This window comes from Eulemur rufifrons, chromosome 1 (assembly GCF_041146395.1).
Source record: "Eulemur rufifrons isolate Redbay chromosome 1, OSU_ERuf_1, whole genome shotgun sequence".
Lineage (NCBI taxonomy): Eukaryota > Metazoa > Chordata > Mammalia > Primates > Lemuridae > Eulemur > Eulemur rufifrons.
The window spans coordinates 24,316,502-24,343,049 of NC_090983.1; the positions used below are offsets into that span (position 1 = coordinate 24,316,502).

Genomic DNA, 26,548 nt, shown 5'->3' on the forward strand with positions numbered 1-26,548 from the left:
GGTTAAGTCTGTTATCCATGGTGAGTTGATTTTTGTAAGTGAGAGGTGCGGATCCATTTTCAGTCTTGTGCATGTGGGTATACAATTTTCCCAGCACCATTTTTTTTTTTTTTATTTCAGCACATTATGGGGGTACAAAAGTTTAGGTTATGTATATTGCCCTTGCCCCGCACCCCTGCCCCAAGTCAGAGCTTCAAGCATGTCCATTCCCCAGACAGTGTGCCCGCCTTGCACTGATTATGTAGGTATACACCCATCCCCTACCCCCCAGCACCATTTATTGAATAGAGATTCTTTTCCCCAGTGTATTTTTTTGTCTGCCTTGTCAAAGATTAGATGACAATATGAAGATGGTTTTATATTTGGTTTCTTAGTCCTATTCCAAAGGTCTATATCTCTGTTCTTTTGTCAGTATCATGCTGTTTTGGTTACTATAGCCTAGTAGTATAGCTTGAAGTCTGGTAGACTGATACCTCCCAATTTGTTCCTTTTGCTTAAGATTGCTTTGGGTATACCAGGTCTTCTCTGGTTCTTTGGTTCCATGCAAAGCATAGAATTATTTTTTCTAGATCTGCAAAAAATGATGTTGGTATTTTGATAGGGATTGCATTGATTCTGTAGATCACTTTAGATAGTATAGGCATTTTAACAATATTGATTCTGCTGATCCATGAGCAAGGTAGGGTTTTCCATCTGTTTACATTCTCTACAATTTCTTTTCTCAGTGTTTTGTAGTTCTTCCTATATAGGTCTCTCATCTCCTTAGCTAAATATATTCCTAAATATTTAAATTTTTTTGATGCTATTGTGAAAGGTGTTGTGTCTTTGATTTGATTTTCAGCTTGACTGTTATTGGCATATATGAAACCCACTGATTTGTGTGCATTGATTTTGTATCCTGAGACTTTGCTGAACTCATTTATCAATTCTAGGAGTCTCTTGGTTGAATCCTTGGGGTTTTCTAGATATAATATCATATCGTCAGCAAAGAGTGAAAGTTTGACCTCTTCTACCCCCATTTGGATACCCTTCATTTGGGTTATTGGGAGATTTAATTAAGATCATTCTCTGTTTCATTGGTCTCTTAGGATACTGCAGAACTATTCTTTGAAGATGTACGATTGCCAGCTAGTGCCCTACTTGGAGAAGAGAATAAAGGCTTCTATTACCTCATGCAAGAGCTTCCACAGGTTAGAAGTGTTTAAAGATTCCATCTGTTGATTAGATAACGAACTGAAATAGAACAATATAGAACTATATAAATCTATGCACACAAAATTTGTGAAATAGCCAATCGTTTGAGTATTAAAATTGTAGTAAAAGTATGAGTTTTATAGGCTAGATAAGTAAATAACTGAACTCAGAGATATCTAATCAATGCTTATAAAGTGTAGGAACAATAGGTATTTCAGTTCCTTGATTCTTTCTTGGAATGATTTTAGCTTCTTAACTGCAAATCAAGAACTTTTAGCTCTTTGTAAGGAAATTTCACCAAAACATTTGAAAGTTTTTAAATACCAACTGTGAATCAAAAAGAAAAGGTGTTAAATTCAGACTGAAAAGTTTTAGCTACATAGCGTCAGTCCCCAAGCAGTTTTTGGAATGTGGTTGCCAAGTGGTCATTGAGCCTTGGATGCCAATGTAAGTGAGTACACCTGCCTGGTGGCTGCCTTGCCATGGGGTAAACATGGAATTGGGAACAAGGGCTAGGAACACTGGCACTTAAATAGAATATGAAAATCACCAGCATGATGGAATTAAACTGACTGAGGCTACTTTTACACTAATAGAATTTAACCTGTGTATTTTAAAAATGTTAATTTCCACAGGCACATGTTACATTGGTGCACAGAGATAAATAAATTTAAAAACTGTGGAATTTCTTTGCTCATATATGAATAAAGAGAAGGGGGGATTAAATAAATTACATACATATAATAAAGACAAGCATTCATAAAAATAAAGGATTTACTTTATAGGGTTATCCTTACAGATATGTCAAAAGAATCTCATAAACCCCTGTAGGAGCCTTTTCTTATAAAGATTAATAAATAAATTAATCATTAAGAGTTTATTATAAAGATTATTTATAGGATTTTTCATAAATGAAATTGAGTGAAAATCACTTGTATAATTAGAATAATGTTTAAGACCCAATTTTTATATTATAGGAAAGGTTGTTAATTGCTGAGTTGGGAATTTCAGCCTCTGAATTCATGTTTGAAGAAACCAGGAACTATGTTAAACAAAGAAAAGCTTTTGGGAAAACAGTTGCCCACATACAGGTAAGCTTGTCATATGGTTTAATATTAGGTGATATCAATTTACTCATCTGAAGTGGATCTAGTGTAAACAAATTTGGGGTAATTTTCATATAAGGTGAAAATCACTGAAGGAGAAAGAGTAGAGTATAAGACAAGAAGAGGTCCTAGGGCAGAGTCCATGAAAAAAAACTACAAGATTTAAAGGTGGAATGGAAAAGGCAGACTACAAAGAAGAGTGGGAATGAATAGTTAGAAAGGAGAAAGCAAACCAGGAGAGTGTTGTCACAGAAGCAAAGGAGGAAAGGGGATTTCATGTAGGCGGGAGTGGGGCCAAATGCTGCTTCGAGGAAAAATAGGATGAAGAGTGCCCTTTGGATATAATAATGTGGAGACTATTTAGCAAGAGCCATTAATGGGGGCAGAATTGGGGGGTGGCAGGCCAGAGTAGAGGAATAGAAGGAAGTAAAGATACTGATGGCAGGCAACTCTGCTGAGTTTGGCTGTCAATGGTAGTTGAGAGGAAGGATGGTAATAGAAGAGGGGAGAGGGTGGAGAAGGATTTGGGACTCAAGGGAGATACTTGGGGGGTATTAATTTTTTGTTATTGTTAGGATGGGAATACGAGAGAATATTTTAATACCTAGAGAAAGGATTTTGTAAGGAGGGAAAGATTGTAGATGTGGATGGGATAATCAAATGAACAGGGTCTTTGAGAAAGGGTAAGGTTGTGGGTACTGACACATGTGAAAAGATAGACTTTCCCATCTCCGTAGGAGAGGTGTTCCTCCATTGTATCAGGAAGAAAAGAGGAAAGGAAGGGTGTGGGGGTTCAGTTAAATGCATAGCCCTGTTGGTAGAAAACTACAAAAGTTCTTTTCAGAAGACTTCTATTTCCTTAAAGAACAATAGAGAAAGTTAGTTCTTGAAGGAAAAGTGAGTGAAGGGGGCATGGAAGTGTCCAAGGAGAGCAAGGAAGGTTTGAAATACCCTCTTCAGAGTGAGAATGAACTAACTGGAGAAACACAGCCTGCTGGCAGTGTTGAGGACCCAAATGAGGTTAGTGATCATAAATGTACAATGGTACCTTCTGTTATTTTGCATATCAGCTTTACTATAAGGATTTAGCTGCCCCCGTATAAACACAGAGAAGGTAGATAATTACGTTTATGTAAGGTTGGGTTTTGCCAGGAAGTTTTAAGTATTTGCAAAAGAGCTCAGTATATGGTGTCCACAGTCATCCAACATGTCAATTATTAATAGATTTTAGACTGTCTAGTTTCTTCTTAAATGAAGGGTTTATAAGTAATGCATTCAATCAAATTGGTGAAATATCTCACCAGGAAAATACCCTGGAGTTGGAATACTACTTGAAAAGTTTTAAGTAGAATGACTTTGGCTGAAAGGCTTTGTGAAGGGAAAGGTAGAAATGATACACCTTGGAAGCTTTTCAGGACCAGCATTATAGAAATTCTGTTCAAGTGTGGCTTAAGTCCTAGCACAGCTACTTGAATCTCTGTAGTCTAGGCAAGTTGTGTTCTCTCTCAGAAATGTTCTTGTTTGTAAATGTATGAAATGTATTTGATTTGTAAAATTATAAAATCTTACCATTGTGAATCTTAAGATTTGTAAAATTTATTCACAAATAGAAATATTTTCCTATTTGTGAACACTATCAGTGGCTACCCTCATAGGGTTGCTGCAATGATTAGATGGGATAATGTACAAAAAGTGCTTGGAATATTGCCTAGCAAAGTAAGCCCTCATTAAATTTAGCTTTATTATTATCTTTCCCTTATGTAATGTCTTGTTTTATTTTCTTCCAATGTAAGGGAACTTATAATCAACTTTTTCCTCTTGCTCCTGATCTGGACCATCTCTATGTCATTTTGGGAACTGTGTGGTAAATATATGGTCATCAGACTGACTTTTCTCCATCCTGAAAAACAGTCTTTACATCCTTTCTTATTGACATAACAGACCTAAAACAGTTGTTCTGAATCTCTAAAAATGAAGCACACAATCAAGAAAACATTTTAAAAAACAGTGTGATTTGACTTGCTTAATGTGATTTCCTTAAGAGGAAGGATGTTATACTTTCTATTCCTTTTCATTTATGGATCACTGATTTACACATATCAGCGGTCCTTTATGACTAACCTTTCCCTCAAACATTTAGAAATGTTGGGGATGGGGGGTGCACAGTGATTGGTGGTGTTACTTGTATAGTGCCTTGGAGAACAGTGTTGTTAAATGTCCTGTAATTCAGAGATAGCTTTTTACTACAACTAATTGTCTCACTCAAAATACCAATAATCTCCCATCAAGAAATACTGACGTACATTATGTATTCCTTTTTGTTTCACTGAGTAAGTACATACTATTGCCTTGTAAAGGTTATGTACTGGCCAGGCGCGGTGGCTCACGCCTGTAATCCTAGCACTGTGAGAGGCCAAGACAGGAGGATTGCTCGAGCTCAGGAGTTCGAGACCAGCCTGAGCAAGAGTGAAACCCTGTCTCTACTAAAAAAATAGAAAGAAATTAGGTGGACAACTAAAAATATATATAAAATATTAGCCGGGCATGGTGGTGCATGCCTGTAGTCTCAGCTACTCGGGAGGCTGAGGCAGTAGGATTGCTTGAGCCCAGGAGTTTGAGGTTGCTGTGAGCTAGGCTGACGTCATGGCACTCTAGTCCGGGCAACAGAGCAAGACTCTCTCAAAAAAACAAAACAAAACAAAAAAGGTTATGTACTCAAATGTAATTTGATAAGTATGACTCTGGAAATATACACTGTAGGCCCCTGACAATATGAAGGAAGTGATACAACTTTCTCAACTGTGGCCAAAGTGGAATCAGTAGCATTTGCTTCTGAAATCCAACCACTACCACTTTCACATCAAAAATGTTTATTAGAACACCCATGCCTTTATTCTTATTCTGGATACTATAACAATCGAACCAAACAGAGATATTTTTTCATCCATTTGGAAATCTACATTTCCTGTGTTTATGGACTTCTTATTAGATTACAAGAAAGATAAATCTACTACTCAGATTGCCTGAATGACACATTTAACCATGAAGGAAATAGGAAATTGGTCTATACTGTTTTCCCATAGGGGAAAATATTCTTTTAAAATATTAATTTAGTCTATTTGATAGCAAAAAGAAAAGAAATAGTTTTAATCCTTCCTTTTCAACACAAGCGTCATTTTATTGTTGCCTCCTTTCAACGGTAGTTCACTGAAATTTCAGTAGGTGGCAGTAGCATTCTGCTTCCACAGGTACATTGTTGCTAGCTAGTAGTATTGTTTTCCAAATATATGTATATGTTCTAGGATTTCTGAGATATTTCTTTTAATCTTCTTGTTTTATCTAAATAAATATCTTTGAATAATATTTTCATATTTCAAGCTAGGAATATATTCAGAGAAGATGGACTATTCATACCTACACCTCCTATTCTATAGCTGGGTATATACTACAGTCCTACCTATTCAGTTGAAATAGAAGATCTTTAAATGTTACATTATACTTGGCCAAATGTCATTTTATGACCATATAACTATTCAGCTTCCTTTTTCTTTGTTATTTTTGAATTTTGAACATTTGGGGCCTTTCTGACCATTTAGATGCATGTCACAAAATTTATTTTCCTTTTTAGAATAGAGACCTACCATACTGATGTAGTAATAGTTATGAGATTTAAAAAAAAATCTATAGTCTACAAAGTTGATATAAAGTCTCATGGTTTTCCATAGAACAGATAAAACCATAAAATTCAGATGGTAAATAATAATGGCTATCATTTTTTGACTACTCCCTATGTGCCAAACACTGTGCTAAATGAATTATTTCATTTTTTTCTCCACAACCCTACATAAGTATTTTAATTATCCTCATTTTACAGGTAAGAAAGTTAAAGCATAGAGAGGTTAAGTAACGTGCCCCAAGTTACACAGAATTCTAACTCCAGAACCTACACGCTTAAACCAAACACTATTTTTACTGCCCAGAAGTTTAAAGTAGATGGACATTTTTTCTTTTCTTATTTCCTTCACCCAGTGGGCAATGAAGTGAAAATGGAATGTTCTTTTCTAATGAGAGCTCTTGGTTAGTCATTTCCTATGTGGTATGTGTTCTTGACTCTAAGGGCACAAAGTATTAGGGACAGGAATAGGAGAGGAAAAAAATAGCACTTCTTCCTTCCATGCCTCCAAAACAGGAATATCTAGTTCTTAAGACCTTGAGCATGGTGTTAATTAGCTATAAAATCAGGTAGCAAACCTAATTTGTTTTATTTTATATTTAAATAATAATGTATGATAATATAGCCAATGGTGTTGTTTCAATGAATACTGGGCTAGATAAACTCTCCAAGGTGTCTTCCAATTCCATAATTCTGTGGTTCTAAGAATTTTGTCATTCAGAAGTCTGAAAGAGACTCTCTCCAGTCCACTTAGTAACTTCAGAAGAATTTTCTTAAGATGCTATCTTCAGGAGTATCTACTAGTGAATATTAATGACTTAAAAATACTGCTATGAACATGTTGATCACTCACAAAATGTGTGGTACAGTTATTACCTGCCATTCATTAAGGCATGATTTCAGAAAGCATGATTCAGTGTCTGCGGTGAAGAGCAAAGACCAAATCTATTTAGTAATACCCAGCTCAACACCAAGAATACATAAATATTTAATCTCTTTATCCCCAGAGTAAATTACGTACTCTTGGAGACATTTTCTTTCGGACCTCTGGACCTCACTGAATGCACTGAAGCAAGAATTCTAAATGATTCTATCTTTGTCTGAAATTTAACTTCGGCTTCTAAAAGCTCCCAGCATTCACCTAGAATAGCACTTGTGTGAGAGAATCAGGCTTAGAGATCTTGATTCTCTCATACTGTACATAGCGCATAAATTTTCAAATGTGATTATCATGTCAGGTCAAAATTATCTCCAGACTTGTTAGATCCCCCTTGTTTTCCAGATGAAATATGATAGTGTCATTGAACTAAGCCAGGAGTAGGCTTAGAATTCAGCTTCAGGGATTTTCATGGAATATATACTCATCTATTTTTCAATATATATAAAAGATTATTTTCCTACTTTTTTCACTTCTTGTGAACTTGAATGTGTAGGGTGGGAGTGGGAAACTGTGCTGATTAAACGGTAGAAATTTGGCCTAATCAAATATATAATTAATAGAAATGGAGATAGAAAAAGTAAAAGAAAGAATGAGAGAGGAAGAAAGTTTTGATGTAACCCAGCTTGTTCAGAATTAGGGGCCAGGAAACAGAGATGGAAGGAGTTTGGTGCCAGCCTTCCTACTGCTTGGTTTGGGAATAATTAGATGCTAGTAACATTCTCTGTTTCTAGAACAGGGAAAGACAGTCAGTTGGGTTTTTTGTCAGCACAGTAGTTATATTGATATCCTGTGAGAAATCTGCTCCTCAGAGCTCCTACTCTACCTAACACATCCTGGTCTTGCCTGGTCCTGGGTCTTATTACACTCCATTCTATTCTTTTCCAGAAATGCTAAGTAAGAAAACTGTTCCAACTGCCAGTGACACTGAAAGATTCAGTTTTGTGGTTTGAGAATTGTTATAGCCACCAGTAAAAGCAGGCCCAGCATCCTCTGAGGCTCTAGCCCTGCAGTCCTCTTTTGAGAACTCAATTGTGGCTTTGGACTTGCCAGTGCATAGGTGAGATGCACTTAATTGCTAGTTTGAGTTTCACTGCACCACCTTTCTCTTTAACGTCCATATTTATGACTTCTGTTAGCTACAGTGAAGGTCTGTCTCACTCATAAATTCTGCGGTAGTATGATCAAAACTCTGTTTCCATATGAATTTTCACAAAGAAGATAGAGCCAGTTGACCGTATCCAGACCTTGGACCTAAGCAGTCTACTAGAATGGGGTGTACTTTTGGAGGCTACCCAAAGCAGGAAGCCAGTATTTCAAGTCCAATTTTGTGAAGGAGGTTTAAGAGTCAGTGCCAAAGAGAAGAGATGTAAACTCAAAGTTCAGGGTGTGAGAGCCAAGTGTTAGGAATGAAATAAAACTTGACTGAAGTGAGAGCAGTCAGGAACTATTGAGGATGGTCTAAACGGAATGATTTCCAAAAATACTATGGGTTTTCCATTGCCCACAGAAGGAGGCAAGTATGTAGGTATATTAACCATGACAATTCCAGACCATTCAGTTCGAGTTAGAGTCTGTGCCAGACAAGCAATTGTGGGGGGAGATTGGGGAGGGATGGAAGAGGTTGCAGAGCACTAGACTTTGATCTCTTGAGTGCTCTGATTCCATTATTCTCCTATTGCATTCTGCAGATCTAGATTAAATACTTTGCAATATAAAATAATGTCTAATAAATATGTATGTGTTTATGAACATATAGAACCCTCTGGTCCCTCCAGCTGTTAGAAGCGGAATTGGGAAATGTATGTAATTTCAATTTCATTAATAGCGAATAAATCTTCCAGAATTTAGTCTCTGGAGGAAAATAGGTATTTTCAACCGCTGCACCTAAAAAACTGTACCACCAGATGGTGCTCACATATTAAAATCATGCTGTTTTTCACGTAGTTGCCCTTAATGCTCTAGATTTTAGAATCTAAAAAGAGATATTATTTATGTATCTATCTATTTTTGCACCTTTTATTATAGTACAATTTTCCTTAACACTGAAATATAGTGAGTTTTAAATTTAAGCTGATTTGGTAACATATGCTCTTTTTATGGAGGGGAAAACCCAGTAATTTCACTTTTGTTTTGCTCTAAAGATCTTTTATCATATAACTTTTGATACGCTAGGTGAGTCAGAATTTGTACTTCTACCATGCTCATTTTTTTCTTTTATTTCCTTTAAACTCAAGACGGTACAGCATAAACTAGCGGAATTGAAAACAGACATATGTGTAACCAGAGCTTTTGTGGACAGCTGTCTCCAGCTGCATGCAACGAAACGTCTGGACTCTCCCACTGCTTCCATGGCAAAATATTGGTATGCGTGCTACAGTAATTAAAATATGGTGTTTGCTCAAACTGTTATGAAATTCTGCCAACTCTACGTTCAGCCTTAAGGGTCTCAAAGGAAGAGGCTGTGTAAGTGAAAAATAAAATAAAAAAATGCTGAGAAGTCCCATCAAGCCTATTTATAATGTGCTAAAAATTATTCAGATTGGTATTTAATTCTTTTTTTCTTTTGAGACAGAGTCTCACTCTGTTGCCCGGACTAGAGTGCCGTGGCGTCAGCCTAGCTCACAGCAACCTCAAACTCCTGGGCTCAAGTGATCCTCCTGCCTTAGCCTCCCAAGTAGCTGGGACTACAGGCATGCGCCACCATGCCTGGCTAATTTTTCTATATATATTTTTAGCTGTCCATATAATTTCTTTCTATTTTTAGTAGAGATGGGGGTCTCGCTCTTGCTCAGGCTGGTCTCGAACTCCTGAGCTCAAACAATCCGCCCGCCTCGGCCTCCCAGAGTGCTAGGATTACAGGCGTAATCCACCGTGCCCGGATCCACAGTGCACGGATCCACCGTGCCCGGCCTGGTATTTAATTCTTAACTTACTATTGAAAATCAAATATTAAGAGTAGGATAATTAAAAGTAATTAAGTAGGATGACTGATTAGTTTATACAAGTAATGATTTCATTTTAAATTATCCAAAGAGTGGTAGCATAATGAGGTTGAAAGAAAACAGTAAAACTTAGGAGTCTTGGGATAGAGTCCCAATTCTTTCATTAAATAACTATAATTAAACTTAATTCTCTCTGGGAAAACTTTTTGTTATCTGTGAAATGACTAGGTTGGACAGGATTTTTCTATTTAAGGTGTTTTCCAGATCTAAGAAAAAATTCTTGAAGAATTTACTGTCCCATCAAAAGTTGCACATGCTCTATTAAGTGAAAGGGGAAAAATGTTCTGTTACATTTAGAAAAACTTTCATTTGAATTAAAGATGATTAGCAATGGTGTTAAAGATGAGTTAATTGAAAAAAGACCCCTATAAGGCTTTTGTATATTTTAAGACTTGAAAACATACAGTCTAAATCAGATTCTGGAAGTGGATTTGGTTTCTTCTATTTAAAAAGAAACATTTTCACATCTCATTAGCCCAAAACTAACCTAGAAAAAATTCCTGTCATTATTCATTAACTTGTGTTCGGTTCGGTCATAAGTAGAAGAGGGGAAATATTTGGTGCTTTATGTAATGATTCCATAATAAAAAAATTTCCAGGTTGAAAAGTAATGTTGAATTATTGAGAACTTGCACTTTTAGGGGAGAATTTTTATATTTACATTTATGAATTCTTTTGACTATGGTGGAAAAATGTATAAAAATTTTAGATATTTTTAGAAAAGAGGAGTTTGGATAGCTATTGACCTCATTGTTCTTTGAAAACATGAGGTTTATAGACATACTGGTATGTCTCATTGAAGCAGAGGAAACAGCTAGGTATAACCCAGTAAATATTTCACTAAATACTTGCCAAATACAAAAAACCCATCAAATTCCAAATATTATTGTCCCCAGAGTCTTGTCTGGTAATATTAATAATTATACTGTTAATATATTTCTTAGGAACATCCTTACCTGTCCTATGGTTTGAGTTAAATATTAATTAAATAGAAAAATGTGTCTATGTTACTTTTGCTTTATGTTTCCTACTATTGAAAAATAAGTAGAAAAGAATTTTGAACTAACTTATATTTTTATTTTAAGGTGAATAAAATCCAGACCAGTTAGAACTGTAATACAATCAGAAAATAATGTTTCTTAAGTACTTCACATTTTTATACACACACACACATACACACACACATTTCAGGAGTAATTATCCCCAGATATTTTTGTTATAAGTTACCTATATATGATGGCATGTACTTCAATAGTCTACCCTCTTAGGTTTTCACTTTCACCTTCAATTTATTTCTGAAAAGTCAGAACCCTAAAATAAATTTTTTATGATGAATTTCAGAACTGTGATCTTCAGGTAGAAAGTGACATCATTGGAGAAAAAAGACATGTTACAAAGGCAAAAGGAACTGGAGGGCTGAGTAATTTAGCTCATATAGAAAACCCAAATGACCAAATTCAAGTCTTTACTATATCGTTTTCAAGCCTAAAATTGCCAAAACCTAATAGTCCGAGTTTTCTGCCTTTTGTTTCCAGCCTTACCAGAAACCTAGCCAGAAATATAATTGATAAAAAAGATATTCTTTATGTAAAAATTCTCTTGTGATTTATTTCATATGTAATTTTTTTCATCTTTTTTGATTGGCTAATATGCCATTTTAATTCCTTGTTAAATGTGTACATTTAAATAATCATAAATATTATAGTTTCCTGATTATGAAACAGCTCATGGAAATCCATTTTAAATGTTCCTTTTCTGCTCTTTATTTTGATCATCTAGGGCATCTGAGTTACAAAACAGAGTAGCTTATGACTGTGTGCAGCTCCACGGAGGTTGGGGATATATGTGGGAGTACCCAATTGCAAGGTGAGTATGGTGATTCTGTTACACTTTTCTTAATGATGTGAAGAAAAAGGAAAATTACTTTATACATCAAATATAGAGGAGAAAAGGTGTGAAATCTTTGCAGTTTTTAACTGACTACAGATAGAATGTGTTCAAACAAAAGGAAGCATATTTATTGTATTGATTCACCACTGGAATTTTATCATTTTTAAAGAAAGTAAAGAGGCTGGGCGTAGTGGCTTATGCTTATAATCCTTGCATTTTGGGAGACCAAGGTGGGAGGATCGCTTGAGGCCAAAAGTTCAAGACCAGCCTGAGCAACATAGCAAGACCTTGTCTTTTTTTTTTTTTTTTTTTTTGAGACAGAGTCTCACTTTGTTGCCCAGGCTAGAGTGAGTGCCGTGGCGTCAGCCTAGCTCACAGCAACCTCAAACTCCTAGGCTCAAGCGATCCTCCTGTCTCAGCCTCCCGAGTAGCTGGGACTACAGGCATGCACCACCATGCCCGGCTAATTTTTTCTATATATATATATTTTTTAGCTGTCCATATAATTTCTTTCTATTTTTAGTAGAGATGGGGTCTCGCTCTTTCTCAGGCTGGTCTCGAACTCCTGAGCTCAAACGATCCGCCCACCTCGGCCTCCCAGAGTGCTAGGATTACAGGCGTGAGCCACCGCGCCCGGCCAAGACCTTGTCTTAACAAAAAACTTTAAAAAATAGGTAGTTTGAAATATTTTCTCCCATTCTGTGGGTTGTCTCTTTACTTTGTTGGTTACTTCCTTTGCTGTGCAGAAGCTTTTTACCTTGGTGTGATATCATTTGTCCATTTCATCTCTGGTTGCCTGTGCTTTTGAGGTATTACTCAAGAAATTATTGTCCAGCAGGAGTGGGGAACCTGCGGCCTTGGGGCCACATGTGGCCTTCTAGATCCTTGAGTGTGGCCCCTGCACCAAATCCAAACTTCACAGGATCTGGGTAGTATGGACATTTTAACAATATTGATTCTTCTAATCCATGAGCATAGAACATCTTCCCATTTTTTTGTGTCCTCTTCAATTTTGTTCATCAGTGTTTTATAGTTTTCATTGTAGAAGTCTTTCACTCCTTTGTTTAAGTTTATTCCTAAGTACTTTATTTTATCTGTAGCCATTGTAAATGGGATTACTTTCTTGGTTTCCTTTTCAGATTGTATGCTATTGTCATATAGAAATGTTACTGATTTTTGTATGTTGATTTTGTATCCTGCAAATATACTGAATTTCTTTATCAGGTCTAATAGTTTTTTTGCTGGAATCTTTAGGTTTCTCTAAGTGTAAGATCATATGTCTATAAACAATGATAATTTGACTTTTTCCTTTCTAATTTGAATACCCTTGATTTCTTTCTCTTGTCTGATTGCTCTAGCTAGAACTTCCAGTGCTATGTTGAATAACAGTGATGAAATCAGGCATCCTTGCCTTGTTCCCGATCTTAGGGGAAAGGCTTTCAGTTTTCCCCATTTAGCATACTTGCTGTGGAGGTGTCATATATGGTTTTTATTGTAATGAGGTGTGTTCCTTCTATACCCAGTCAAACATATTTTTTATTTCCTTCAAATTAAAAGAAATTAAGTGCACTTCTTTTTATTGTATTATATATAAATACTCTTATCAGTTTGACTCAGTGCCAATTTGTAAATAGACAGTGTCCTCTTCCATATTTCTTCTTTCCCTCTTCCCATAGTCTTTTGCCTCATTGCATTTCTCCTTATTACCCTAGAAAGTATAAGTTTCCTTTTATTTAATAAGCAATATTTTCAGTATATAAAATTTTCCCAAGGAAATTTTTGATTCATATAGAGAAGTCCAGTTTAGTTCTGAATCTGAAAATAAGGATGTTATGGGCTTCTAAAAACTTTTTTCTAATTTTTATTTTAATATAGAATATCTAAAGGGGAACATTATCAAACCCATACTCAAACTGGCAGCGTTTCAAATTTATCATTTTGGCAAGCATAATTGAAAGCATTTGATATGGTTATAGTCCTTGATGAGGGAAATAAACATTTTATTAAAATTACATTAAGAACAGAAGCTATGTAATGCCTCAACGTTTGTATAGTTTAGTTCAGGTTGTAAGACATTAGATGAAAAGGAGGCAACCATCTAGATGGTTTAAGATTAGAATGTGGAGTAAGCCTTGGTCTCTGTTTCTTCAGAGTCAATTCTTTCAGGTCAGTAGCAAGCAAAAATTGTGGCTTGGTGGCTTATTTGAAATCCCTGGTTTCTGTTTGAGAGACTTACATTCCCTTTAAGAAATAATAATCACTCTTCTTGGCCAGCTTTTTAGTTCAAAGATTGTGTGAATCTAGATTACCATTTCTCTCCCCGTATATTACCTAATCCTAATATCAAAAAAACCAAGTTAGACACATTGAGAAATATGTGGATGTAATGTGCAGACTTCAATTTGATAGAAAAAAATCATTCTCGTTGTGTTTCTTGTATCTCCCAGATTAAGCTACATTATTTGTTTATATTTCGGTTACAGAGGTGCTTTTTTTTTTTTTTTTTTTTTTTTTTTTTGCTTTTTTGTTTTTGTCCTTTTTAAATAACTGGTCTTCAGCATGTTGGTTTATCTCAGTCTTACACAGGCTTGGGCCTGTGAGAAGTGAGGTTTAAGCTTTGCCATTTGAAGATTTCTCCCCTATGCTAGGAAGGCCAGCCTGAGATAGAAAGCTTCATTGCAGTGTGGTTAAACATTTCTGCTGCTGCCCTTCTCTGTTAATTTTAGTTGATGACTAAATTTAATTAGTAACCTATAAAAGGTCTACTGATCTTTGTCGTTACCTACTCCACTGGAACTTCTTTAATGTGAAAAAAAAATGCCCAACTCAGTCCAAAAATGTCTAAAATTTGAGATTACTGTAGTTGGCTGAAATGGTAGGTGGGTCCTTGAAATGCAGGTGCTGGATTTCGTGGGGAACAACAGAATCTGTTCAGAAAAAAATATGTTTGAAAACATAAATGTTTCTAGCTTTTAAAACTTTCATCAGAAAGTACTGAGATTCTAAATATCCTTCATAATACAGTAAATCAAATCAGTAAATATTTACCAAGTGTCCATGTTTGTAAGAAATTCTGATGCATATGGAGAAGAATAAGTCCAGAATTGGTCATGTTCTTAGAGACCTGGCACATTTAGTTTGTCCTAAACAGTAAATTTTTTAAAACCAAGATTTTATACTTGGAAAAAAAAATCTTTGAATTTTGTCTACTAAGAAAGTCCAAAGCTCAATAACTAGCCCTAAATGCCTGGGCCATGGCAAGTGCTGTGATACAATAAAAAAGATACTTGCCAAAGAGGCAGAATACCTCATCCTCATTCCAGTCTGCCAATTGTCTGTTAGTGACCATTAATTAGTAAATGTATTAACTTCTCTGAACCCCAGTTCCTTTACCTGCAAAACAATACTAATATTTATTCCCCGGATCTCAGAGCCAAGAGGATAAAAGGAGATGAGAAAAGATAAAAACAGCTATACAGTGGCATGTTTGCCATCATGGTTATCAAAAGTGAATCCCTGATAATATTTTTTGTAGGTTTTTTGTGGCAATGGACTCAGCCACTTAGTATTTTAACCCTACTCATCACTGGAATGACTTTTAACTATTTCTAAAAAAATGCTTGTTAATTTTCTGGAAATAATATTTTCTAAAGCATTAATTGATACTTTTGGTGGTGGTTGAGGTGGCGGGATCTAAGGGGATGCCTGAAAGTATATAAATTCTTTTCTCTTTTGTTTTCTGGATGTAAACCTTTTAAGATAACATTAAAGAAATAAGAAACTAAGACATTCCATGCATTTCTAAATCTCAAGCAGACTTTTAAAGAATGCTATTATATGTGCTGAATTTTACAAAGTTAAATCAGATGAAATATAAATGTTAATTTGACTTTGTAATCTCTTGAAGCAAACTAAAAGAAAGCTATACTTATTATCAATATCTTAATAAATTGTTCACAATTATACCAATCTATGATGAATGCCATACTGGAAAAATGAATAATTTATGAAGGATTTTTATTGTTTGGATTTCATTAAATGAATGCTTTAATTAATAGTTACCTGGTGAGACAAAATTTACTATTTCTAATATCTTTCATTTATTCATTCAATCATCTTTTGATTTATCCAGAGCTTATGTGGATGCCCGAGTTCAGCCAATCTATGGTGGTACCAACGAAATAATGAAGGAGCTGATTGCAAGAGAGATCGTCCTTGACAAGTAGACATCTGCCCACATCCTGGAATCCTATTACAGTTAATCTGGTTTTAAATCTACTCAAGATAAAATATAACCTGGAAAGAAGGGGAAACACTAAACATGTTTTTATGTACTCTCTCTATAAAGGAAGAAATCAAATATAAGATTGACACAGTAGAAGGAGAAACCTTTGAATCCAAAGATTCTAAAATTCTCCAATATAAGATTTAATTTTTTATATAATTAAAAAGATAAAGTTTTTCTGAATCTAAATGCCTTAGTGTTTCATTTATCTCTAAAATTCTAAAAAGAATAGAATGCTTAAATCTTTAAAATTGAGGCAGTAATAATTTAATGTTATACTAGAAGAACATTAATAAGATAGCACATTGACTTTTAAAGGGAAAAATAAATAGAATGTAAAGTCATGTCAGATACCTTTTGCTCAAAATTGCCTATAACAGTGGTTATTACCACTCTGCCCCAGCCCCCTGTTTTTAAGCAGTGGAACCCTTTCTTCAAACAAAAGCTTGTGCAGAATATCTCTGTGAAATGCTGCTAAGTGAGGGGCTGCTCTGAGTTGGAGCAGGAAACCTTCCTACCCTATTGCATCAAAATCCCTAGGACTTACTATTTGATCCAGCAATCCCATTATTGGGCATCTGCCCAAAAGAACAAAAGACATTCTATAACAAAGACATCTGCACCCGAATGTTTATAGCAGCACATTCACAACTGCAAAGATGTGGAAACAACCCAAGTGCCCATCAATACATGAGTGGATTAATAAAATGTGGTATATGTATACCATGGAGTACTATTCAGCTATAAGAAATAATGGGGATATAGCACTCTTATATTTTCCTGGATAGAGCTGGAACCCATACTCATAAGTGAAGTACCCAAGAATGGAAAAATAAGCACCACATGTACTCACCATCAAATTGGTTTCACTGATCATCAGCTAAGAGCACATTTAGGAATAACATTAATTGGGTGTCGGGCAGATGTGGGGGAGGAGGGGATGGGTGTATACATCCAGGAGTTGGGGGGCAAGGGCAATATACGTAACCTAAACTTTTGTACCCCCATAATATGCTGAAATATAAAAAAAATAAAATAAATGAAATTTCTTAAATATTCTAAAAAAAAAAAAAAAACCAAACCCCTAGGACTCAACTAAGCATTTGCCTAATCCCAACCAGAGGATGCCGTTGGCTCTCTTAACTACTGACACCTGAGCTTTGATAGATTTCCATTCAAATTTCATTTATTAGGGGAACACAGAATTATCTCTCATTCTTTAATTTCAAGATACTGGTATAATTTATAGCTATAAAGCACATAAAAGTAAAGTGGCTTTTATTTTGCAACAGTGTAATATATTTATTTATTTAACAAATACTTTGTGTCTTCTGTAAACCAGGCTGTTAAAAATACCATGAAGGCAAACAAAACTGGCAAGGTCACTGCTAATAAGTGAATAAACAAATAAATAGTAATAAATAAGGTAAGAAGTAAATAAGCAAACAAGGTAAGTTTAAATCATAAATGCAATAAAAGAAATAAAGTAAGCATTCAAAATTGGAAAGTGAAGAAATGACATTTGATTCGAGACTTAAAAGTAATTATAAAAAAATAAACTGCTAATTTAATATGTAACTATCATTTCAGTACTTGTTTTTCTTTTCATATAGTGGTGAGATAGTGAATAAAGTAACTTTAAAATGGAAGTAGATGTATTCTTGTTCAACTTAGAAAACTTAAACATTTTATTTGGTATTGTTGATATTAAACGTTTTTTTAAAAAAATACAATCATTACAACTGGACAGAGCAGAGGGAAGGGAAAATATTTTCATACCTTCTTTCCTAGAATTACACAGCTTTAATTTGCTCTTGTATGGTTGTCAGCTTAGGTTCTTTCTCATATGCATTAAATAACCATGCAAAATAGGTTAAAATAAATTCTTACTAGATATTATTGTATTTGCAGCTTTCATCTCCCTTCTACTACCAGGAAGTGATATCCACAACCCCCCTTCCCCCAGCACAGCCCTTTCCCTTCCATTCCCAATCTTGAGGGAAACTAGATTTTAGGAATAAAACATCTGGGGGATAAAAAGTAAATTAGCACAGTAGGAAAAGCCTACTGTGTAGAGGTGGGCAGACCTGGATATGACCGATGACTCTGCCATTTAGGAGCCACTGAAGGAAATGTGGGCAAGCTGTTTAACTTCTCAGGATTCTTTCTGGTGCAGATGACAAAAGAAACCCAATTCAAACCATCCTAAGCAAAAATTTGGATGCACTGGCTTAAAAGGATTGTGGACTAGCTCATACAGTGTGAAGAGCTGTAACAAGTAGGGTCTCAAGGGCCTGATTCTGGGACTTAGAACTGCCCGCATTTATGCTATATCCATTTACTTGTACTTTTCTTTGCAAAGTGGCCTAATGGACACTGTAGGAGAAGTTTATTATGAGTCCTGTAAAAATGACCTTGGGCTGCTTCAGGCCTGCATCCTTCAGCACAATGTCATTATAAGGTAGAGGAGGAATGCATTTTGGTTGACATTCCCATGAGGAATATGTGGACTGGGGGAAGCAGTCCCTGAAGCAGAGCATGGTATTACCAAAAGAAAAGAAACAGAAAAGTCTACTGGGCAGACCTAAATCTATCTCCATCTCTTTCTCTCCCTCTCTGCCTCCACCCCCGCCCCTCCTCCTCCAACACACAGAGTGATTACAGTCCTCTAGAGCTAGAAATAGATTCTAGTAATTTTTATACGGCAGAAAGTGAAACTGTTTCTAAGGTAGGATACTGTTTCTAAGGTAGGATATTCTCTTGTGGTGATCTCTGGGATGTTTTCTATCTCTTCTAAGCCAGAAGTTTTCTTTATCTTACCAACTTCAGTCTTGTTTCCTACCCCTAAAAGAAACATGTATTGTATCATGGGCTTAAAGCTGAAAGCAAAAAATTCAGAGTGTGCTTCTTAACCTTTCATTTGGTTTTCATTTCTTAAACAGCTAATCTTTGTGTTTTGCTTGTGTGGCTTTGATTGTTGTCCCCTAGGGAGGGAACTTATCAGCTGTATCTCACGCAGTGCTGAGTGCTCAAGAAATGATAAATAATAATAATGCTCAAAAGAACAGGCTGGACCAACACAGCGAGAAAGCAACACTGTGTAAATATTAATGAGAATTTAAAAGCCTGAGCAATTTTGTTTTTTGGCTGAGATTTTTAGGATCATAATTATTGCTTTAAAATTATTCTTGCCCTTTATTTATTTGATGGTATCATTGAAAAATGTTTCGATTTGCTATTTTAAAATCTAACTCTGCAAATCTTTACTAAATAGGAGACTGTTTTCTTCATGTCAGTATTAATTTTGGCACACATAGCATTAATTTATTTAGAGTCATTGGAAAGATTTGACATCAAGATTGAGACCAACTGTAGGCCTATGTCTACTGGTTTAAAATAAATGTTGAAAAGAAGTTTTCTATGTTTTAAAATTTCATTTCCAAGAAAAAATTATGAAAAACTTCAAACATACTAAAAAATAGAGTACTATATAATGAACCTCTAGCTTCAACATTTACTAATCAATCCCTCCCACTTTTCTCATGTACAAGGCAAATCCCAGGCTTAATGCTACTTCACACACAAATATATCTCAGAATCTGTATCTAACTGATGAAGTTTTTTTTACATAGTCACAAGGTCACTATGATACTTTAAAAACTTAAATTTAGCATATAATTCCAAGTTCACATTAAATTTTCCTTGATTGTATCAAAAATGCCTTTTGTATTAATAGTTTGTTCAAATCAGGATCTCAACAAGGTCCACAACTTGTATTTGGTTGTATTGTCTTGTAAGTGTCTTTTATTTTATAACAGTCCTCCTTTTTCTCTTTTTTCCTTCTCTTTACAAATTTTATGTTTAAAATTAGCATACAACATTTTTGCCCTTTTTGGTATACATACATACAATAAAATTACCTTTTTTGGTTCTCTGGATTTTAGCATGTGTAGATTCATGCAACTACCACAACAATCAGGATACAGAAGAGTTCCATCACCCAAAAAACTGCCTCATGCCCTTCATAGTCAACCCTCTCCACACCTATAACTGCTGGCACCCACTGATCTAATCTCTCGTTTTGAGATGGTTATATAAACAGAATCATATAGTATGTAAACTTTTGAGAATGATTCCTTTCTCTTAGCAAAATACATTTAAAATCCATCCATGTTGCATGAGTCGATAGGTGGTTCTTTTTTAATGCTAAGTAGTATTCCACTGTATGAATGTACCACAGTTTGTTTATTCATTCACCTGCTTAAGGACATCTTGATTAAGGTTAAATCTTAACATCTTGCTAAGGTTAAATGCCCAGGAGAGGAATTGTTGGGTCAGATGGTAAGTGTATGTTTAACTTTAAAAGAAACTGCCAACCTGGTTGTCCAAAGTGCCTGTACCATTTTGCCTTTCTACCAGCACTGTGAGAGTTGCAATTGCTCTGAATCTTCTCCAGCACTTTTATTTTTTATTTTTGCCATTTTGATAGGTATGTTGTGGTATGCCATCATGGTTTTAATCTGAACTTCCTTGATGTCTAATGATGTGGAATAGCATTTCATGTGCTTATTTGCCTTCTGTGTATTTTTTTCGTGAATTGTCTATTCAGGCCTTTTGCCCATTTTTTATTTGGGTTGCTTGTTTTCTTAATGTTGAGCTTTGAAAGTTCTTTATATACTCTGGATACTGTCGAGCACAAAGCAAAGCCAGGCTGACAGATTCTGTACCAGTCTTAAAAACAACAGGCTCTTTTTAGACTCAGTTTATTGGTTACCTAGATAGTAAAAAGAAGAGTAGCTAAAGGTGCCAGCTCTCTGTAGCTTTTGTGCAGGGCGACACTGAAACAAAAGAGGCCAGATGACCACAGCAAGAATGATGGGATACACGATTGCTGAGGAGCCCATTTTATGATACTGCCCAGCAGTTTTATAGCTGCAGGTGTGCCTTAAGGGTGGCAAGGCAGAATGCCTTGTACTGCATCAGAAACCATGAGACAATGACAAACTGTGACGTGATAGCCTCTTGGTATAGAGGGAAGCCAGTGAGAAATGGCCTTGGAGCAGCACCTCATTAGCCCTCCATACTTTCATGTCCTAGGAGGATCACAAGGCATTCTGCCAAGATTCAGTTGCCATTCAAGCCTTGCCTATGTGGTCTTTGTGGAAACATGTGAAGTCGTCAGGTGCTGGCATGGAGCTGTTTCCCTATAAGATACAAGTTCATTGTTGGATATGTGGTTTGTAAATATTTCCTCACTTATCTGTAATTAGTTCTTTCATTCTCTTAACAGTTGATTTGTCAGAGCAGAAGTTTTAAATGTTGACAAATTCCAATTTATCAGCTTTTTCTTTTATGGATCATGCATTTGGCATCATGCTCAAGAACTTTTTTATTTTTTTAAATTTATTTTTATTTTTTGGAGAGATATGGTCTTGCTGTGTTGCTCAAGCTGGTCTCAAACTCCTGGCCTCAAGCAATCCTCTTGCCTTAGCCTCCCAAAGTGCTGGCATTATAGGTGTGGGCTACCATAACTGGCCATGTCCAAGAACTCTGTACCCAAACCTATCGTCAAGTTTTTGTCTTATGTTTTCTTCCAAGAATTTTATATTTTATGTTATGTATTTAGATCTATGTTCCATTTAGTAATTTTTATAAGGTGTGAGGTTTCATGTTGAGGTTCATTTTTATATATATATGGATATCTAACTGTTCCAACACTACTTGTTGAAAAAAGTATTTTTTCACTAATTGCCTTTGCACCTTTGTCAAAAATCACTTGACTGTATTTGTGTGGGTCTATTTCTGAACTCTGTTCTGTTGCATTGATCTGTGTGTGTATCCTTTTGCCGTGGTATTGATTATGGTAGCTTTATAGAAAGTCTTAAAATCAGATAATGGAATTTCTTCAACTATATTCTTTTTTTTTTTCAAAATTGTTTTGGCTATTCTAATTCCTTTTCCATTCCATACAGTTTTTTTTAATCAACTTGCTTATATCTTCAAAAAAAATCCTGCTGGGGTTTTGATTAGAATTGCAGTAAATTTTATGGATCCATTTGAAAGGTATTGTCATCTTTACTATGTTAAGTCTTCCAATCCATGAACAAAGAATGTCTCAATTCATTTTGGTCAATTTTGGTTTTTTCAGTATTGTGTAGTTTTCAACATACAGATCCTATACATGTCTTTGTTATATTTATACTTAAGTATTTCTTTCTTTTTTTCTTTGGCAGTTACTGTAAATTATATTGTTTAATTCTGGTTTATAATTGTTTATTGCCAATATAACTGATTGTTTGTTGACCATGCATCCTTTGGTTTGTTAATGAAGCTTTCCTTGCACTGCTTTTTTTTTTTGTTATCAGGTTGATTTGACCTCCTAAAATTAGTTGGGGATTGTTTCTCCCCTTTTCTTTAATGTGATTGACTTGTTGAAAAAACCTGGTCATTTTATTTTGTAGAATTCCACCAGTATTGATTTGCCTGATTGATTTCTTCTAATGGTCAATTTCTTCTAATTGATTTCTCCCCATGTTTCCTAAACTGATAGATCTAGAGGCTTGACTAGATTCAAGCTCAATATTTTTGCCCAGAAAGCTTAATAAGCAGTGCTGTGAATATTCTATTGTATCACATCATGAAACACATTATATCTATTTTTCTCACTTACAGTGATTCTGAATTAATCAGTGGATTCAGATAATATTAGTCTGATACCTCCATAAAATTCCTTATCAACTTTTTTACCTAATGCTTTTAACATCCATTGATAATTATTTTCAAGATCTATTATTTCATTAGAAGTTGCAAAAGATGCTTTTCTAATTTTTTCACTCCTTTTGCATTTATTAACTTTGATAAAGAAGAAATTTGATCAACTTTTTAGTCTGTGTGTTCTTTGGGTCCTAAAGGAATCAGAAGCTGAGACTCAGAAATATAAGAGGTTTATTAAGTGAAAGATAAAAAAAGGAAGGAAGTCATATGGGACAGGAGAACAGGGCTTCAGACCATAAGGCTTATTTGACAAAGTCTTGCCCAGCCCAGTGGGAGAGCTGTGTAGCAAAGACTGCCTATTAGAGGAATCTCATACTGGGCAGAAATAGCCCATCCCTGGTTTCTCTGGCCTGCTCAGTCACTGTATCAGGACTGCCTGGAAGAAAGTGGCCTCAGCTCAAAAGCTGCTGTTGATCCTAAAGGTGTTAACAGCTGGAGGCTGTCAGATAACTGTATCCCTTATAGTAAAATGGCAAATTTTTCCTTGAAGGGAAATCTAGGAGCTGTACCTCCATGTCTGCCACAGTCTAAAATACAATTTGTAAATAAAAGGCAGAATAAATTATTGATTCTTTCCTTTTATCAATTTTTAGAATAATGAGTAGGTGACCTAGCAACTTCCAATGGTAATGATTTTTTTAATATCAGTGAGAACTCATGGAGTTTTAGAAATTTTGATGTATTTCCATTAATTGCAGTCATTATCCTTTTTGATACCTATATTGGTTTATCTTAGGCCAGTAAGAACCCTTTCAAGTTTGCTCCTATTTTTTTCTCCATTTTATTTTGGGAAATGACAAACATATATAAAAGCACACAGAGTAATATAGCGAGCCACTAAGTATGGATCACCCAGCTTTGACAATTATCAACTCATGACCAATCTTTAGTCATGTATCTTCTTATACCCCCCACTCTCATGTGTAATTTTAAAACAAGTAACAGACAACATGTAATCCTGAATAATTTCTACGTGGCCCATTATTTATGATAGTGTCCTTGCTGTCTGCCACAACAAAATCTCCCATTCCTATCATATACAATTCCTATCCTGAAGCTGAAAGCAGCTAGATCCCTAAATTTCCCAAAGATCTCTAGTTTATTTTAGTGAGTTTTAAGCTACTACAGTACAAAATTGTTTTCTTTATTTTACCTTCTGTTTTACGAAATCCTCCTTGAAATTACTTGGATTGTTAAAAATCATATTCTTTCTTCAGTCTTTTCCTTAAATCTAATCTCACCATAAACTTACCTTAGCATATCCTAAGAGAAGTTGTATTCCATTTTACAGTAGAAAATTATATCAGAATGTTTTTCCTTGCAAGAAACAGAAAACCCAAACCAAATTTGGCTTAAACAATGAAGGAAGGGCTGACAAAACTGGAAAGCTCAGAAGCAGGGGAGACTCAAAACTGGTTGACTGAGCAGCTTAGCTTTGTCACCAAGGACCCACTTTACCAGTTGCTTGCCATCCTTTGTTCTATCATTGATAGTATAGGGCTAATTGTGAAACTGGCTCCTCTTATGGTCATGAGATGGACTTTCTTCTTCATGTCCAGGGTGAGAGAATGCACTTCTGCCCAGAATTTTAAGAATAAGTGCTGAAATCCACTCTCATGGGGCTAGCTTTGCCCACCTCTGAACCAGTGATTGCATCTAGGGAAATAATTAGGTTCTTCTTTGGGACATGGAGATGGGAGCAGATTTATTCAAAGTACATGAGCTGCATGAAGGGCTAGATTACAGCAAGAAAATCAAGAAAAATGTTAGGAAATGGAAATTATGGAATAGAAACCAAATAGGCAACTAACACATACCTACTATAACAACTGCAAAGTAGATCCTGGCTGTTGGGTCAGTACCTGAAGATTGTCACATATTAAATGAGACACCATCTCATTTACTATTTTCGGATTCCCTTGCAATTTGGCAGAGCCATGTGACTAGTCCTTGTCAGTGGATTGTGGATGGAAGTAAGGTGTGTGTCTTACCCTGTGGCAGCAAATGTAGAGGTGCTATGGACGTGATATAAGATCAAAGCATGGAATGCAGATCCAACATATGGAAAACAGGCACTCTGGAAAGTTACAGACTTTGTGTGAAGTAGAAATAAACTTTTTTTGTAATAAGTCACTGTGATTTGGGGTTGTTTGTTACTACTGCACCATAACCTGGCCCATCATAACTGTTAGAATTTCCATATGTTCTTACACATGCTATATAATTGAGGAAATAGAACTGGTGTTACAATATATATGTAACACCTTCAGTGGCCCCAAGGAAATGCCATGATGTTCACATTTCACATGAAATGAATGAGAATGTTGGAATACTGTTTCAATTGCAGTGATTTCTGACAAGTATTTCTGGATATACCTGTTTAGGTTAAAGACCTATGAGATTAGTGTAGTGAAAACAATGCTTTCATCACTTCATTGCCTTATGCAAAAATTTTCAGTGGTTCCACTATTGCTTACCAAATATGAGCTTGACATTCCTTCCTTAAATTTGCATCAAAGCCTTCCATATTTTGGTCCAAACCTACCTTTGCAGACTTGTACACCATTCTTTTTTTTAATTACATCAAAGTGTTCAGCATTTTTAATACTCATGGGCAGAGCCAAAGAGCCTGAAAAAGGCAATGTATTACCAAAAATATCTTTTAGCTGTCTTTTTGTTTAACTCTCCACTCCCACCCAAACCTTGCTACATCTAGCTGACTCTCTTTTAGACATTTTTATTTGGAAACTGGTGGAGACCATTGCCTAACCAACATCTATTGTCCCCTTCTTCGTAAATAATATCCATGTACTATTGGAGATGACAATGTATTCAGCTTTGGTTGTATTTTCTAGTCTCCCTTGAAACTAGATATATCCATATGATGAAGTTGTAGTTGTTGAGAAGGACTTCAGGAGAGGTAACTTAGAGGCCTGTTTGCCTTCTGCCCTTCTTCCTGCCTGCTGCCTAGGAAGTGGATAATGATGTTTGGGGTTCCAGTAGCCATCTGGGACCATGAGATTATTTTGAGAATGGAAGCCAGGGCTGAGAATGGCAGAAGAGAATAACAGAAAAGAGCCTGGGTCCCTGGTGACTTTGTGGAGCCATTGTATCAGTTCTGGGATATCTACCTGTAAACTGCTCTTACTACATTTCATTGACTCTTTTTTCTTTTTTTAAAATTTTTTAGAGATGGAGTCTTTCTCTGTCACCCAGGCTGCAATGAAGTGGTGCTATCATAGTTCACTGGTATGACTTGAACTCCTGGGCTTATCATTGACTCTTAAGATGCACCATATTTATGTATCATTCAGAAAAAAAAAAACACTGCCAATCAAACTCATACATTATTTTCTTATTGCAGGAACCCTGAAGTCATTCTGACTTCAGAAATGTTAAGCTATGGGAAAAAATGTGTCTTAGAATCAATTATACATGTTAGAAGATTAACTCTTGTGTTTTTAAGCTACTGTTGTTTTTGCTCTTTCTGATATATTACACACAGCCTATCTTCATCCTAACTAAGACTAGTTTTAAATTTTTCTGCCTGTCTATATTTTGGACTGAAAACTCCTTAAAGCTTCTGAGTCCACCTTCATCAGGGAGCTCTTGTTTTAAAAATAAACTTCATTGAAATATAATTCACATATAACAACATGCACTCATTTTAAGTATATGTTTTGG

At 35.5% G+C, this 26,548-nt stretch overlaps 1 protein-coding gene across 1 annotated transcript in view; it reads left to right on the forward strand.

Moving 5' to 3' along the window:
- ACADL (acyl-CoA dehydrogenase long chain) overlaps window positions 1-16,230 on the forward strand; it is a 40,755-nt gene extending 24,525 nt beyond the window's left edge. Inside the window, exons 7-11 of the mRNA XM_069467603.1 lie at window positions 1,089-1,190; window positions 2,172-2,285; window positions 9,148-9,275; window positions 11,695-11,781; window positions 15,938-16,230. Coding sequence (XP_069323704.1) covers window positions 1,089-1,190; window positions 2,172-2,285; window positions 9,148-9,275; window positions 11,695-11,781; window positions 15,938-16,031 — 525 coding nt within the window. The 3' untranslated portion in view covers window positions 16,032-16,230. The remainder of the gene's footprint in view (window positions 1-1,088; window positions 1,191-2,171; window positions 2,286-9,147; window positions 9,276-11,694; window positions 11,782-15,937) is intronic.
- The last annotated feature ends 10,318 nt before the right edge of the window (window positions 16,231-26,548 follow it).